Here is a 15,334-nt window from a genome sequence, read left to right on the forward strand (position 1 = left end):
AGCATTGAGAGGAATTCCGCTGACTTTTTAGTAAGAAGATTAAGTCTTGATAAGTGAGGCTAGTGGCCAGGACTGAAAAATAGCCTGCGCTAAAAAATAGGTGTTTAGCGCAGTTCCGAAACACGGGGTGATGGCTGCGAAAGGACTTAAGAATAAGAAGTATAGATGAAGATATGGGCATTGCAATTAAGGTCTTAGCTAAACGTATTTGTTTATATTGCATGTAGATATAAGAGGAAAGCACAAACTATTCGGTTACGACATGGTGTATAGTAGTAGAATGAAACAAAATGGCTTTCAATATTGAGTTTTCTTGTAGTGAAAATACGAAAAAGAGTATTATGCTAATCTGACTACTCTTTTTCGATTATCTTGTAGACATACTCTATTGTCTCCCTAATGCTACTCTCCGGAAGGGTGGTCCCAGTCCACAACTCCAGCTGGGCAAGACCCTGGTAGATCATGGCTTCGATGCCTGAAATCACTTTCCAACCACTAGCCTCGAACTCCTTGAAAAGTCTTGTGGATGGCTTGGGATGGTAGCACATCTCAAGAATAGTGCCTTTCGTCTTCGACTCTAGAAAAACTTGTATTGTTTTTCTGGCCAAAAGCTCTTCCTCAGTAATGGGTGCAAAATCCGGAACGGTGCTCACTATAAGCAATGGCGATTCCACGGCTTGTGCCAGTTCTGGGCTCTCTATATGGACAATTTTACCTTGGAAACCTGCCAGAACCATTGATTCGCGTACCGCTTCCACTTCCAGAGCAAATCTGTTGACCACATATATAGTGGAGCAGTGGAAATATTCGTGCAAAGCATATATTGCTGAACGGCATGCACCTCCTCCACCATACACCAATCCGGGTTTTGCTAGTTTCTTCGATGTGGCCACAATACCTTTGGCATTTAGTAAGAATGAATCTCTGATGCCTATTGTATCTGTATTAGTACCAATGTATAATTTGTTCCCATCGTTGTCGTTTCGCAAGTAGATTGTATTGATGGCTCCTACTACTCTGGCAGATTCGTCCACAGTATTCACCTTATCGAACATCCTGACCTTGTTGGGCATTGTAACAGCTGCGCCAGCACAGCTTTCAGAGTACAAGAACCGTTCGAACTCGGGAATATCACTGCTGTCCAACAAGCCATACCTCCAATTGAAGCCCAACTTGGAGAAGACGTAGTTGAGGAGCAACGGGGCCCTGGAGTGCTGGATGGATTCGCCAAATAATTTGATCTCCAAGGGTTCGGACCGTTTCACATCCGTGGATAGCGTCATTCTATTATGACTATCTATATATCAGGTGTATGTCTATTTATAACTACTTAAACAATCTGATCGCCGATCGATTTATTCTTGAATTGATGTTGTCGATCTTTCTGATTTTTACCTTCTTCATTCATAGATAGACCCATGGAGCTCTTCGTTCACTCTCGTGTCTATATACATTAACATCAACGACCACAACCATAAAATCTACTCCTTTGTCTCTCCTCCACGTCAAAAAAACCCTTACACAAACACCAAGATTCACGCCTATTTATTCGTGCGACATGTTGACGCGACCACTAGCAGATTCGTGTAGGTGTTACAATTAATTTTCAGTCTTCACTCAAAACGATAACGTTACTTCATTTTCACTTGTTTTATATCTATACATACCTAGCATATACATAACCTACCCATATAACCAGTTATGTCATTGCTCAAGGTCCTCTTTAAACAGAGGTTGAAGTTGGTGGCAGCCATAGTGATACTATTGCTCTTTTCCCAGTTGGGTGGCCGTGGAAGAAAGTCGCAGACCATCCCCAACTTACAAGCCGGCTCAGGCTCAGACACTATACCTAACGGGTATCCTATAGATGTTGCAGCAATTGAAAAGGACCGGAAGAAACCCAAGATCCACGGGTTTGATCCAGAAGAAGTCGTAGCCAGTGGAAAGCTTTCTGCAGACTCCATCATCAGATCCATCAGAGACTACACAGTATTCTTCAACAACATGGAGAGTTATGCCCCTGGCGGACACTCGTTGAAAGACAAATACAAAGAAGGCGGAAAGGCCAAGGAGTTGTTTTCCAACCACGATTCGTTCTTATTCTCCAAAGAGTACTTGGAAAATGTGTTGGACGTCTCAAACGACATGAAAGACAGATTGCTGAATTCGCACAAGAACTATGTCGACGTACAGATGAAGAAATTGATAGAGGTATACGGCTTGGACACATTTGGCAACATTTTGAAAACAGACACCGAGTGGGACGACTACCACGGCAGTTCTGGCTATGTATTGGTAGGAGGTGGAAAGTACAGTTTCTTGTCGTATCTTGTAATCAGACAAATCCGAGCTACTGGAGCTAAGAAACCAATCGAGTTGTTCATTCCAAGTAAGTTAGAATACGAAAAGGCTTTCTGTGAGACGATTTTGCCTAAGTATAATGCCAGATGTAACGTATTCGATACGAAGTTGGCTGGTAACCTCAAGAAATCTTTCAATCTTGGAGGTTACCAGTACAAGATGTTGGCTCTTATGAGCTCCTCCTTCGAAAGGGTAATGTATATTGACTCTGACAACTTCCCTACTAGAAACATGGATTATTTATTCGACTCGGAGTTGTTCAACGAGAAGGGGTTGATCTTGTGGCCCGATGCTTGGGCAAGAACGACTAATCCTGTCTTCTACGAAATAGCCGGAATCAAAGTCAAGGAGAACAAGCTCAGATACTCCACCTACGATAAGAAACAAGCCGAAAAGGAAGGAAAGCCATTAAAGCCATTGTCTGAATTTAGTTTCAAAGACTCATGGTTCCACGATTTCGAGGGAGCACTTCCGGATCCAACTTCGGAAACAGGCATGCTTTTGATTAATAGAACGTCCCATCTCAAGACATTACTCTTGGCCTTATACTACAATGTTTATGGACCATTCTACTACTATCCCTTGTTGACACAGGGTTCTGCAGGAGAAGGTGATAAAGAGACGTTTATTGCGGCAGCCACTGCCATGCAGCAGACATATTTCCAAACATTGAAACAATTCAAATGGACTGGCTATGTTTCACAAAATGATAACAAATTCACTTCGAAGGCTTTGGCGCACTATGATCCCATTCAATCACAGGATACGTCGAAAGATGACATTGATATCGTCTTCATGCATTTGTCGTATCCTAAGTACTATCCTAACTGGCTTGTGGATAACCATGACTTGGTCTATCGTGAAAGTGGCGACCATATTAGAATGTACGAGTCGATCTATGAGAACGTTGGCTACGATTTTGATTTGCGCGTGTTACAATTCTTCACTCAGGCTATTTGTCCCAACTACTACGATTCTCAAACATCGAAGGCCGTGGATGGAGAAGATATTGATATGATGGAAGAATACATGGGTGACTACCTAGCTTATGTAGACGATGACGAAGAGCACAACATCAACAGATGTAAGGATGTTTTCATTCCTCACTTGCAATGGTTGAAGGAAACCACCAAGTTCAAAGAAGGGCTGGTGATAGTATAGTTACAATAAAGAGACCTACTCATATATAATGTCATAAATTAATCGCTCCCTTACAATTGACTTTTGCATCGCTTTTTAATTATAATGAATGTAGTTCCACAGCAGTTAATGTAGAATAGTGAACAGGAAAAGATTCAGTGGAATTTCAGAACTCTTCCCAGGGTACCAAACAAGATCTACCTAAATGATTTTGCCATCACATTATTCTCACTCCATTAAACGGCATCGGAAAGTAGTGATGCACATAAAAGCAACCTGAAATGGTGTCGAATGTAGCTTCCTTTCATCACTGTCGTAAGTACGAACTCGCATTCAGAGAAACTAAAGGAAGCCAAATTTGTATATTTGCGCTCCGGGCCGGAAGAAGACGGATTCGGATCGCTACTCTTTCCAAATTTTAGTACAAAAAGAGCAACTTGGAACTATCGGTGGAAAAATACTTACGGGGTTCTGATCCATTTATTCGGCACCTGAAAGATGACCCAGCCTTCTCATCTATAGCGGCATGTAATATATATTAACCTTTCTGCCCGCACTTCAAGGACTTTATTTCGTTTCTTGTCGGTGTATGTATCTACAACAAATGCAATCGTCAGATACTGTGTCTACTTTGAGTGCTGAATCAGTAGATCTTGTGGCCAGCCGCATGTCCAAGGAAGTGTTGCAAAATGTAGAAATAGGTGAAGAAGAAAACGGAAAAGGTGTTCTTAGAAACACTGTCAATGTTCCTGAAACTGAAACCGAAACCGAAATCAGAATCAATCATGATAGGACTATGTTGGCCGAACCGAATTACCAGGATATCTCGTTGTCGAGGGAAATCGGGTTCATGGTTCTTATGTGTTTGTCCCAATTACTTACCCAAGCTGCCGTGTCACAAACCATGATTTCCGCTGATTACATTGCACCCACATTTGGAGTTAGTGGTAGCCCAGGTGAAATTTCGTGGTTTTCTGCTTCCTTTTCATTGACCGTGGGGACATTTATTCTTATATCTGGCAGGCTCGGCGACATGTATGGATACAAGTTGTTGTACATCGTAGGCTACATTTGGTTCGCTGTATTTTCGTTGGCTACCGGGTTTGCCGGATTTGGCTCGTCAAGCGTATTGTTCAACGTCATGAGAGCTTTGCAAGGAATTGGCCCAGCTATCATGATGCCCAACTCCCAAGCTTTGATCAGTAGCTTTTACCCCAACACCTTCAGAAAATCAATCTGTATGTGTTTATTCGGTGCTGTAGCTCCAAGTGGTTTCACTTTAGGTGCCTTCTTCAGTGCCATCTTTGCCCAGTTCTCGTGGTGGCCCTGGACTTTCTGGGTTTGTGGAATTGTCAGTTTCTTTGTTGCCATATGTGCTTACTTCGTTATTCCAAATAAGATCGGGACCAGGTCGAGTGTTTCTTTTGACTTTTATGGTTCTACTGCTGGAGTTGCAGGTATGGTGTTAATTAACTTTGCCTGGAATCAAGGTCCTGTAGTTGGTTGGGACAAGCCATATGTGTATCTGATGTTAATTGTTGGTATCTTCTGTATCATTGGATTCCTCTTTATTGAAAAGAAAGTCAAAGATCCATTAATTTCACAGGAAGTATTGAAGGGCGAAACTGGAGCTGTTTTATGTTGTATTGCAGCTGGTTGGTCTACGTTTGGAATCTGGTTGTTCTATTACTTCAGATGGTCAATGCTTGTTGATGGTGACACGCCCATTCTTTCCGTTACTAAGAGTTTAGTTGTTATCTTTCCAGGCTTCATTGCTGCTCTTTCGACTGGATACTTGGTACATAGAATACCTTCTTCTTTCATATTGCTTATAGCAATGCTTGCCTTTTTCACAGGTATTGTATTGATGGGCACCAGACCTGTTGGTCAGATCTACTGGTCTCAGAAGTTCGTGAGTCTAATTATCGAGCCATTCGGTATGGACATGTCCTTCCCAGCTGCATGTATCATTCTCAGTGGAGCCTTGCCAGCCGCACAACAGGGTATGGCAGGTTCTTTAGTTTCAACATTTGTGAACTATTCCATTTCAATTGGTTTGGGCATAGCTGGAACGGTTGAATATTACGTTACCAAGAATATGGAACCTTCGCTAGATACTACAGTCTACGGCATGCGGCGTGCCTTCCAAATGGGTTATGGTTTGGCCGGACTTGGAGTCTTGATAGCTTGCTCTTTCGTGTACATTCAACTTGTACAAAGAAGAAAGGAAGCAAACCAAGAGAGTGTAGGAAAGAACCTGCTTGGCTGATGTGCAATACTTACAAACTACGCATTACAAACTCATCACATTGCATATTTATTTAATTATTATAGACTGATAAACTAATACCAAACTGTCATTATTGAACACTTGCTCAGAAGAAATGGTTGTGAAAAGTATTCCGAATCGGGAGGTCGCACTGTGGCTTCCAATTAGTAAGGACTAAATCGTACCGTACATATATTCTCTTCTCTAAAATTACAATTGCTCAGACATCTACGACACTCTTCTTTTTACAATTCAGTTTAGAAAGTGCTCGTAGCTCGTTACTAACAAGCATAATAGACCAAGCACGCTATGGCCGTTTCTCCTGTATTAAAATCGCCGTTATCCAAGTCGTTGAAAGTCGCACTTATCCAGTTGAAAGCTGGAGCTGATAAGAGTGCTAACTTGGCCAAAGTAACGAAATTCATAGATGAAGCCATTGCTACTTCTACCATTGGTTCCTTGGACTTGGTGATGTTGCCAGAATGTTTCAACTCGCCATATGCCGTGGACCAGTTCAGAAACTACGCTGAGTTGATCCCTTCTGGGGAGACTACTTCCGTATTGTCTGAGTTGGCTAAGAAACATAAGGTGTACATCATTGGAGGGTCCATTCCGGAATTGGACCCCGAAGCAGGCAACAAGATCTTTAACACTTCGTTAACTTTTGCACCAAGTGGAGACATCATTGCCAAGCATCGTAAGGCCCATTTATTTGACATTGACATCCCTGGAGGAATCACCTTTCAAGAGTCTGTGACCTTGACGGGAGGAGACAAGGCTACTGTCTTCAAGTTGGGAGATTTCGGTAACGTAGGTTTGGGTATCTGCTACGATATCCGGTTCCCTGAATTGGCTCAAATTGCATCTCGTAGTCCTCACAACTCGTTTGCCATGTTTTACCCAGGAGCTTTCAACACTACCACGGGCCCTTTACACTGGCATTTGCTTGCAAGATCCAGAGCTGTGGACAACGAGTTATATACCGTGTTATGTAGTCCTGCTAGAGACGTAGAGGGCGGAGGCTACCAAGCTTACGGGCATTCCTTGGTGGTGGACCCTTATGGAAAAGTCATTGCTGAAGCTGGTGAAGGTGAAGAAATCGTTTTTGCTGAATTAGATAAGGAACTTATTCCCAAAGCCAGAGAAGGCATTCCAGTTCATTATCAAAGAAGATTTGATATCTACGAAGACTTCGTAGGCAAAGGAAATGCCAAGGTCAGCGATTTATAGAATGTCTATAATTGTGTATATCTATATATATATGTACATGATTAAATCTCTTCGTCTTCCTTTCTCTCTATGAATTCAACCAACACCTCCATGAATGCCTTTGGATTCTCACTGATCAACCAATGGCCAGCTTCCACGTCTCTAACCTCGAAGTCTGGGAAATACTTTCCGATGTCAGGAATCACTTCGTCCGGAACATATGGTGAGTTGGTACCTCTGACAAACAATGCTGGTCCTCCAGTCCACCTGACAATATTCAGATCATAGGGCCAGCTGGCAATGTTTCCGGCAGTAATAGCTTTACCGATAACATCAAGAGGCACCTTAGAGGTGATTACATCTTCCTTTCTTCCTCTTTTAACATTGGTAAGCAAAAATTGACGCACGGTCTGGTTAGATTCGACTTGGGCCAAGAGCTTGTCAAGATCCTTAATGTCTGTGTACTTGTATTTTTCCAAACCAAGTCGAAGTTGGTTGACGTATTTGCCAAACGATCCAGTAGAGTCGTTACCAGAAACCATCACGGGTGAATTGTCTACTGCTACAATCATCCTGGGCAAATCTGGACGACGAAGTGCTACAGCCATAGAAGTTTTGGCTCCAAGAGAATGGCCCACCAAGATGGGTTTGGCAAAATCGGGAAATTTCTGATCTACAATGAACTTTTCTACATCAGCAGCTAATGAAGGGTAATCCAATCTGCTGATATGAGGCGATTCACCAAAGTTACGCAAGTCAAGACAGTAGACGTCCCTGTCTAAAGTCACAGCTAGCTGTTTAGCAACAGTCCTATTATTTGATCTAGAACCAAATAACCCATGCAAGAATATCAAAGGCGATTTGAAAATGGCTGGTTCGTGTGGTGGAGAGTGTTTATCGAATTTCAAATCCACCGTCTCTATAGTTCCGTCTATAGCCAAAGAGTCTCCAAGATATTGAGGGTCAACATGGGCATAGGATGTGCTACGTACAACCGAAGCAGATGAAAATGAAGCACGATTTAAAAAGACTCGAGGGATAGCTCTCAGCGATAAAATCGTTTTGGTTCCAAACATGGAGTAACTCAAACAGCATGCCATGGTGGAAAGCAATGAAGTGAATGACAGTGAAGAAACAGAGGTCTACTAAGATATGAGAATTCGCATTTTTCAATGTACCTCTGGAACCAAAAAAGTCAGATTTTGCAATCATCAACTGCAATATGAGAGAGTATAATATGTAACCATTAAACCCTAAAAGGAAGAAATAGGATAATTATGTGATTCTGTTTCTCTAAATTGTTATATATTCATTGTGTCTTTGGTACAAATATATCAATGTGTGTTTGTATTTGAGTAATTTTGCAATATATCTGTAAATTCCATGAAAAATTATACTGAAGAAGATTACGAGGAGATACGTATCTGTTTTAGAGAGTATTAAGCAAACGTCGATATCATTCTACGGGAACTTAATTTGTTGGTTTCCTTTAGTTGGAAATGCTTGCTTCTACGCTACCAGCCGTGGGCTACGAAACCAATATTGTGGATCCCCCACAAATATTCGCACAAAAAACGTTTTGATGTCAGTGGAGAGAGTTTGGGGGAACATTCTGTCAACTTGCATAATGCAAAACGAAGTTCTTCCGAGAACCCACCGGGTATTTTATGGGCATACCCTTTTTTCACGATTTTTACATCAATTGGCACCCCTACAAGTGGAACCACCTATCTTATTCTACTCTTATCTAACAATGCCTGCTACAAAGTAAGTACCGTAGATTATAGTAGTTGCTCCTCGGAATTTTTCACTTGATTCATGTACTAATTTCTCATTTAGAGCCACCAAAGTTTTTCAACTTAACGACGAAACCTCCATCCCAGGCGTAGGTCTTGGAACATGGCAGTCTACCAATGACGAAGTGTACAATGCAGTCTTAACAGCATTGAGATATGGTTACAGACATATTGATACTGCTGCAGCCTACGGCAATGAAAGTGTCATCGGTAGAGCCATCAAAGACTCCGGTATTCCACGTGAAGAATTATACATCACCACAAAGTTGTGGTGTACCAAACATGACAACCCTGAGGCTGCTCTTGACGAATCTTTGTCCAACTTGGGATTGGACTATGTGGATTTGTACTTGATCCATTGGCCAGTTTTCTTGAATCCTAATGGTAACGATCCCAAGTTCCCTACTTTGCCCAACGGTAAACGTGACATTGTCACCGACTGGAATTTTGTAAAGACTTACGAATTACTTCAACCATTGGTTGCATTGGGAAAGACCAAGTCAATTGGAGTCTCGAACTTTTCTGTGACCAACTTGGAAAAGCTCTTGAATGCTCCAACCACCAAGATTGTTCCAGTCGTCAACCAGGTCGAATTGCACCCATACTTGCCCCAGCAACAGTTGTTGGAATACACCAAGAAGCATGGTATTGTGTTGGAAGCGTACTCTCCATTGGGATCTACCAACTCACCTCTTTTCAAGGACGAAACCGTAGTCAAGATTGCCGAAAAGAATGGAGTCTCTCCAGCAACCATCTTGATCTCGTGGGCTCTATGGAGAGGAACTGTAGTTTTGCCCAAGTCTGTTACTGAGTCAAGGGTCCAAAGTAACTTCGAAGTCATCAACTTGAGCGACGAAGACGGCCAGACAATTGACAACATCCACAAGGTCAAAGGAGTTCACAGATTCATCAATCCTAACTGGGATCCTGTCGTTGTCTTTGACGCGGATTCCAAGTTGTAGACCAGATACAAGTTAAAGTAGTAGAACCACAAGTAAAATGGTTAAGAAACGGATATACATTTATAATAGTCTGAATAGAAATAAATAGAAAGAACGTAAGCACGGAGCTTGAAGCTAAAGATACAGGAGGTGAACAATTTGCAAGAAAATACGAGAGATAGTAGCTATCTACTGATCCAACAATTTCACGTAGTTGGATGGACAGATCCCGACCTGCCCGTTGGATCTTCTGGCCTGCCACCACTTGCCGTCTATGTCATCGACCTCCAAGACCTCATCCTTGATAAAGGAGATTTCGTTTATGTCGTCTGGATTGGCATCGTAGCTGTACAAGGCCTTGGCTTTATATCTAAAAGTTATTCCTACGTGATTCGAAGCTTGATCACTAAACACGCCGTTCTTCACTGGATTACTGGCTGTGACATTGTTGTTATTGTTGGTCAAGTCTCTTGATTGTCTTGACTGTCTAACATCTGAGCTGGAGAAGTTTTCCAAGCCGTTGAGTTGAGACGACGACATGTACTTGTTGGTAGTCAACTGGGACTGTCTTACGTTGTTTCCTTCGAACTGGGCATTGGTTTGAGAACGAGGCATGACAGGGTTGACGTACTTTCTGTATTCTTCATCTTCTTCCTCAGTTTCCTCTAATCTGTTGGCACCACGAGACGAAGAGATATGGCCGTGGTTATGGTTGTGAGATTTGAGGGAAAACGAGTCGATGAACTGGTTGGTGGGCGATTCTGGATGGCCTCCAAAATATAAGATCCAAATCAAGTTGAGGATCGACAACAAGATGCAGCCGGCAGCACAGGCCAAGTTCCCGGAGCTATTGGAGTTGTAGATGACCTGATTGATGGTATTGGTGGTGTATACAAAGGCAACTGAAACCAAACCGACCAAGGTAAACTTGTATAGTTCGATGTTGTTGTTCAAGTACAAGAAGAACACCACCACGATGATGAGGATCTGGTACACTATCCCCCACCACGAGAAACGGGGGAACTTAGATTGGTTAGAGGCAGCAGCACCAGCAAGAGCTACAATCCACGATATGACCCCGTACGAGATGGTTGTGATCGCAAACGGGTCGCTAGTGAAGTTGGACAAGGACATAGGCATTTTGTGAGGGGCTACGTTGATCTTCTGACGTGGAATAGGTGTTGAAAATGGTTGGTGTTAAGGAAAAATTGAGATCGCGGGATATATCGACAAGAAAATTGAATGATTTTGATATTTCGGCCCGTTCTTCGACTTTTTTGTTTTTCAGGTTGTTGTCAGTGATGTGCTGATTAAGTTTTGATGCTTATGGTATACACCAGTCAGCGTAACGGTGTGATATGGCAGAAAGATGGAGAAGAAGTAAACACAACAAAGAAAAAAAACTTGATCAGATTTGAGAATGAAATAAATTTTCTATGCGGGACCCTTAGCGATCAGCCACTAAACCACAACGAGGTGAGTAACGATAGTATGTTTGAGAAAAAAAAACTAAAAAAGAACTGGAAAAGATGCTTGTAGCAGTGCTTGTAGCTTTGTCTAGGTATGGATGGCGTATCGAAGTGATGATCTGATGGCAGACCTGATTCTACTTTTGAACCAATTACAATGTATGAGCACCAGAGGTGAACTGAAAAAAAGCACAAAGACCAAGCATTAAGAAGGAGCCAACAAAACGAACAAAGTACTGCTCTTCGCGCAGCGTCTATTGGAGATTATAAGCAAATCTCCACTGGTGGCAGCGGCAGCTGTGCGTTTATTGGACTTAAGACCTCCCAACAGCCCAGAGAGGAAATTCCTGCCTTAGCATCAAGAACAGGGTGAAACACTACAGCTCCAACAATAGCTAAGTGTCTGGCCAGATCAGGACAGTTTTTCACGTTGGAGCTTTGCCAACCCAAGCGCACAATGAGAAGGTAGAGAGCTGCAGATATACGGCCGTACCGAAACGCTAACTCTCTGTTCTACAATCTACTGGGCTTGCCATACCAGGTGATTCTACACTACAATATCCACCACAACAATAATTCTATATAGATTATTAAATCAACTAACAGGGCTTAATACGCCTAATGCCCCGTAACTCCCGTGGGGCCACCGACGCGGTAGCATTTGCAACGAAGGAGGTGAGCTGAGTCCCTCGAGGAACCAGAAACGAGGTGCAATTCAAAACGGATGGCACACAGTCCCATACTGAGCCGTTCTGGGCCAATCCAGAGGCTGCTAGACACAGCTACTGTATCGGGCTATAGTCTACCATCTTCTAATCTACATCAGCATTAGCATTAGCATCAGCATTAGCTTCTAGACTAAAGAAGAGCCCCTGATGTCGGACCTGAAACGAAACGGTTAAAGTGGTTTTTCAACATCTGCGTTTTTCCAATTTTTATGGGATGAGAATTTGATCCGGACCGTCTCCAAGTCGTGTTTCTTGCGCCCATTGTTTATCTCATATTGTTGTTGTATTTGTGGTACGTCGCGTACAATAAAGAGCATTCCTGGTCTAGACTGTTGTGGACACGATCGCAATCCTCCAGCTGAAACAATCAGAAGCAATTGCATCAGGTGTCGAGTCAGCTGACCTCTTCCAACTAATTTCAGCGGCCCTTGGTTCTGTTCTCCTGATAAGGACATTTTTTGCATAGACGTTTCATCTCATCTCCCGAAGCAGCAACTTCTCTAGATAGTGGTGAGGCGGTCGTCTCAGGAGTTCTGGCTCGTCTTTACGTCTTCGCATCTCATCTTTTCGTCTTTAAGTTCCTGACCCTCGTACTTTCGTACTTCGCACATTTCCCCTAATACGAATGGCGATCATTACGTAATATTCTGCCATCCCAAATTGCTCTGGATCGCTGCGAGGCTGAAACGGAAAGTCATCATCCGTTGATCCTTGTGTCCTTTCGTTGTCTACGCCCAATCTTTTGCAATCGGACATTAACCATCGAAGTCATGCATATGTTCCATTCTGTCAATACAAATTTGATTCACGAAGCAAAACCGGTGCACCTCCCGACAACTTCCGCACAGAGCGGAAAAACAATCTGCTCAAACTAGCTGGAACACTTTCCCAAACGGGGTTTGAGAACAGAACTGGAAACTGGAGTCATGGATTAGATTACGCTGTACGGCCATTGGTCAAAATGGCAGACGAGCCAGCGCTCAACTGATGTAAAGAGGAAGAACTCGGAAACGGAATATGGCTTCCATGCTCTGAATGAAACTCCGTATTCCCTAGCTAATACCCGCACCCCAGCCGTATGGCTGTACCAGTGACTCCGAGACATCTGCTTGTAGAGTAAGCGATTTCACCAAAAAGTCGAATTGAAAACGAATCCAACTATCAGTCCATATTTCTCTACCGGTCTTTCCATGAAGACATCTGAGTTACTGTTACACTCGACAAGCTACACTCTACTAAATGGCTGTTCCAAAAAAGCCCCTTCAGATGGAAGTATGGCCGCGGAATCAATGGTATATAAATAAATGTAAAATTGCGCAAAGCTAATACTCAAATTATAATATTATAATATTATATCTAAGTCTGCAATGTTTTTTCTGTTGCTCATAGACTCTCGTAATTCCTATAAATATAACTGATTCCAGTGCAATTCCATCTTTATCCCTTTTCTCCTCTTCCTCATCCAGTCTAGCAATTCAATTAAATTACAATGCTTTCTGTGCAGACTACAAGAGCCGCCAAGTTGCAACTAGGTCAATTACCTCTGATTGCCTACACCGCCAGAAGTGGAAGACTTCACCACCAATTCTACTCCACCGTTGCTGAAAAGACAGCCAACCCTACGCCAAACACCTCAGATAAAACTAATATTTTTGATATTAGAACCAAGGTGTACGATGAGACTGATATAAGAAAACATGACGACAATCAGTTTATCACCCATCCTTTATTTCCTCATCCTACGTTTTCGCAGGAAGATTGTTTGAAAGTTGGTTACGAACATCGTCCTCCTCGGACTTTTGGTGACAAAATGGCTTTCAGAGGCATTGAACTTGTCAGAGGTTCTTTCGACTTTGTCACCGGTTACAAGAAGCCAAAGACACAGGCTGATATCGATTCAGGTTTTAAAGGTACCAGATACGAGATGACAGAAGGTAAATGGTTGACCAGATGTATATTCTTAGAAAGTATTGCTGGAGTTCCAGGTGCCGTTGCTTCCTTCATCAGACACTTGCATTCTTTACGTTTGTTGAAGAGAGACAAAGCCTGGATCGAAACCTTACTTGATGAAGCATTCAACGAAAGAATGCATTTACTTACCTTCATCAAGATTGGCAAACCTAGTTGGTTCACCAGAACAATCATCTACGTCGGCCAAGGTGTATTCTGCAACTTGTTCTTCTTGTTCTACTTGGCCAACCCTAAGTATTGTCACAGGTTTGTTGGCTACCTTGAAGAAGAGGCTGTTAGTACCTACACTCATTTCGTTCATGAATTACAATCAGGTAAGCTTCCCAAGTTTGAGAACATCAAGATTCCAACCATTGCATGGCAATACTGGCCAGAGTTGACCGAGAATTCGTCCATGTTGGACTTGATTTTAAGAATCAGAGCCGACGAAGCCAAGCACAGAGAAGTCAACCACACCTTGGCCAATTTAGATCAAAGAAAGGACAGAAATCCATTTGGGTTGGCAATTCCGGATCTCAAGGAACCGCAACCCGAAAGTGGCTTAAAGGTTACGAAACCCCACGGCTGGGAGAAGGAAGAATTGAAATTGTAAGAATTGCTCAGGTTTCCCGATTTCTTTCTACATCATTTTTGTATCGTTGTTCATAGTTAGGTTTTTACGAAGAATGAAGTCATGATTAGCACGAAGTTGATTGCACCGTAGTAGCCGCTGGAAACAGCTACAGTTTAATCGAGAGTAGCTGCAAGTCAGACCTGTATGGAATCAAAATCGGAGTTGCAGCAATATCAAATCCCGCGCAAGTTGAGAGACATCTCTTAGCAATATCGAGACCAATACGATGAAGTTAGGAATTGGCCGATAAGAGAACGGAGAAATATTATACAAAGCAGAACCTGGGGCTTTGCAGGATAAAGAGGAAATGGAAGCAAGGCTACGAGAAAAGCACGAAGAATGGGGGACTGGACCAGTAGTTATTTAGGTGCGATTAACATTGATAATATTGCTACAGAGCCAAACGCCACGAAGCTTTCCGCAAAGTAGCAGTGCTGTGTACGTATTTTACGGGGTTCCATACGTTGCAGCAACGGGTTCTTGATTTCCGCTGTTACTAGAGCAAAGATAGAGGATGGAAAATAAGTCAGACCACCTTTGTCAATTGGACTAATATTATATGAGAAGCGTAAGACTAAAAAATGTACGAGAGCAAAAGAAATTATACCAAAAATTGCAAACACCATTTTTTTCCGGTAGCAAAACACAAACGTCGGTCTTCTGAAGTCAACCCGTTCAAGTCTTCACATGCAAAAAGAGAAGCTCCCTTCTCCAACTGTAGACTGGTAGTGTGAGACTATCGCTGTTTTATTCCGTTAGATAAGAACACATCACGTGATATGAAACGCTCTCTCTGACCTTTTTGCGATGAACCTTCTAGCAAATTCTACGGGTTTC

General features: G+C 42.5%; 7 protein-coding genes across 7 annotated transcripts; 5 read left to right on the forward strand and 2 right to left on the reverse strand. All coding sequences in view use genetic code 12, as the record gives it.

Annotated features, from left to right (window-relative positions):
* Nucleotides 1–353: 353 nt before the first annotated feature.
* PICST_30813 (predicted protein) lies at nt 354–1,283 on the reverse strand (the record flags this gene model as incomplete). Its single annotated transcript, XM_001383785.1, has 1 exon — nt 354–1,283. The coding sequence occupies one exon, from the start codon at nt 1,281–1,283 to the stop codon at nt 354–356; it is 930 nt and encodes a 309-aa protein (XP_001383822.2).
* A 721-nt stretch (nt 1,284–2,004) lies between these two features.
* PICST_30814 (predicted protein) lies at nt 2,005–3,820 on the forward strand (the record flags this gene model as incomplete). The annotated part of the gene is made up of 2 exons (XM_001383442.1): nt 2,005–3,494; nt 3,799–3,820. 2 exons carry the CDS (start codon nt 2,005–2,007, stop codon nt 3,818–3,820), a joined length of 1,512 nt encoding a protein of 503 aa, XP_001383479.2.
* Nucleotides 3,821–4,297: 477 nt separating this feature from the next.
* Nucleotides 4,298–5,770, forward strand: ATR2 (MFS family transporter multidrug-resistance type transporter; the record flags this gene model as incomplete). Its single annotated transcript, XM_001383443.1, has 1 exon — nt 4,298–5,770. One exon carries the CDS (start codon nt 4,298–4,300, stop codon nt 5,768–5,770), a length of 1,473 nt encoding a protein of 490 aa, XP_001383480.2.
* Nucleotides 5,771–6,032: 262 nt separating this feature from the next.
* Nucleotides 6,033–7,060, forward strand: PICST_82428 (predicted protein). The gene has a single exon (XM_001383444.1). It carries the CDS (start codon nt 6,080–6,082, stop codon nt 6,998–7,000), a length of 921 nt encoding a protein of 306 aa, XP_001383481.1. The 5' UTR covers nt 6,033–6,079; the 3' UTR covers nt 7,001–7,060.
* Nucleotides 7,042–7,962, reverse strand: PICST_57391 (predicted protein; the record flags this gene model as incomplete). Its single annotated transcript, XM_001383786.1, has 1 exon — nt 7,042–7,962. A coding segment is annotated over one exon (921 nt), but the record flags the coding sequence as incomplete, so codon positions are not given.
* Nucleotides 7,963–8,692: 730 nt separating this feature from the next.
* Nucleotides 8,693–11,072, forward strand: GCY3 (Aldo/keto reductase). Its single transcript, XM_001383445.1, has 2 exons — nt 8,693–8,746; nt 8,819–11,072. Exons 1-2 carry the CDS (start codon nt 8,733–8,735, stop codon nt 9,735–9,737), a joined length of 933 nt encoding a protein of 310 aa, XP_001383482.1. The 5' UTR covers nt 8,693–8,732; the 3' UTR covers nt 9,738–11,072.
* A 1,379-nt stretch (nt 11,073–12,451) lies between these two features.
* Nucleotides 12,452–15,190, forward strand: AOX1 (Alternative oxidase, mitochondrial precursor (SHAM-sensitive terminal oxidase) (STO1)). The gene has a single exon (XM_001383446.1). The coding sequence runs from the start codon at nt 13,403–13,405 to the stop codon at nt 14,474–14,476; it is 1,074 nt and encodes a 357-aa protein (XP_001383483.2). The 5' UTR covers nt 12,452–13,402; the 3' UTR covers nt 14,477–15,190.
* The last annotated feature ends 144 nt before the right edge of the window (nt 15,191–15,334 follow it).

The sequence above is a fragment of the Scheffersomyces stipitis genome, chromosome 3 (genome assembly GCF_000209165.1).
Source record: "Scheffersomyces stipitis CBS 6054 chromosome 3, complete sequence".
NCBI classification, from domain to species: domain Eukaryota; kingdom Fungi; phylum Ascomycota; class Pichiomycetes; order Serinales; family Debaryomycetaceae; genus Scheffersomyces; species Scheffersomyces stipitis.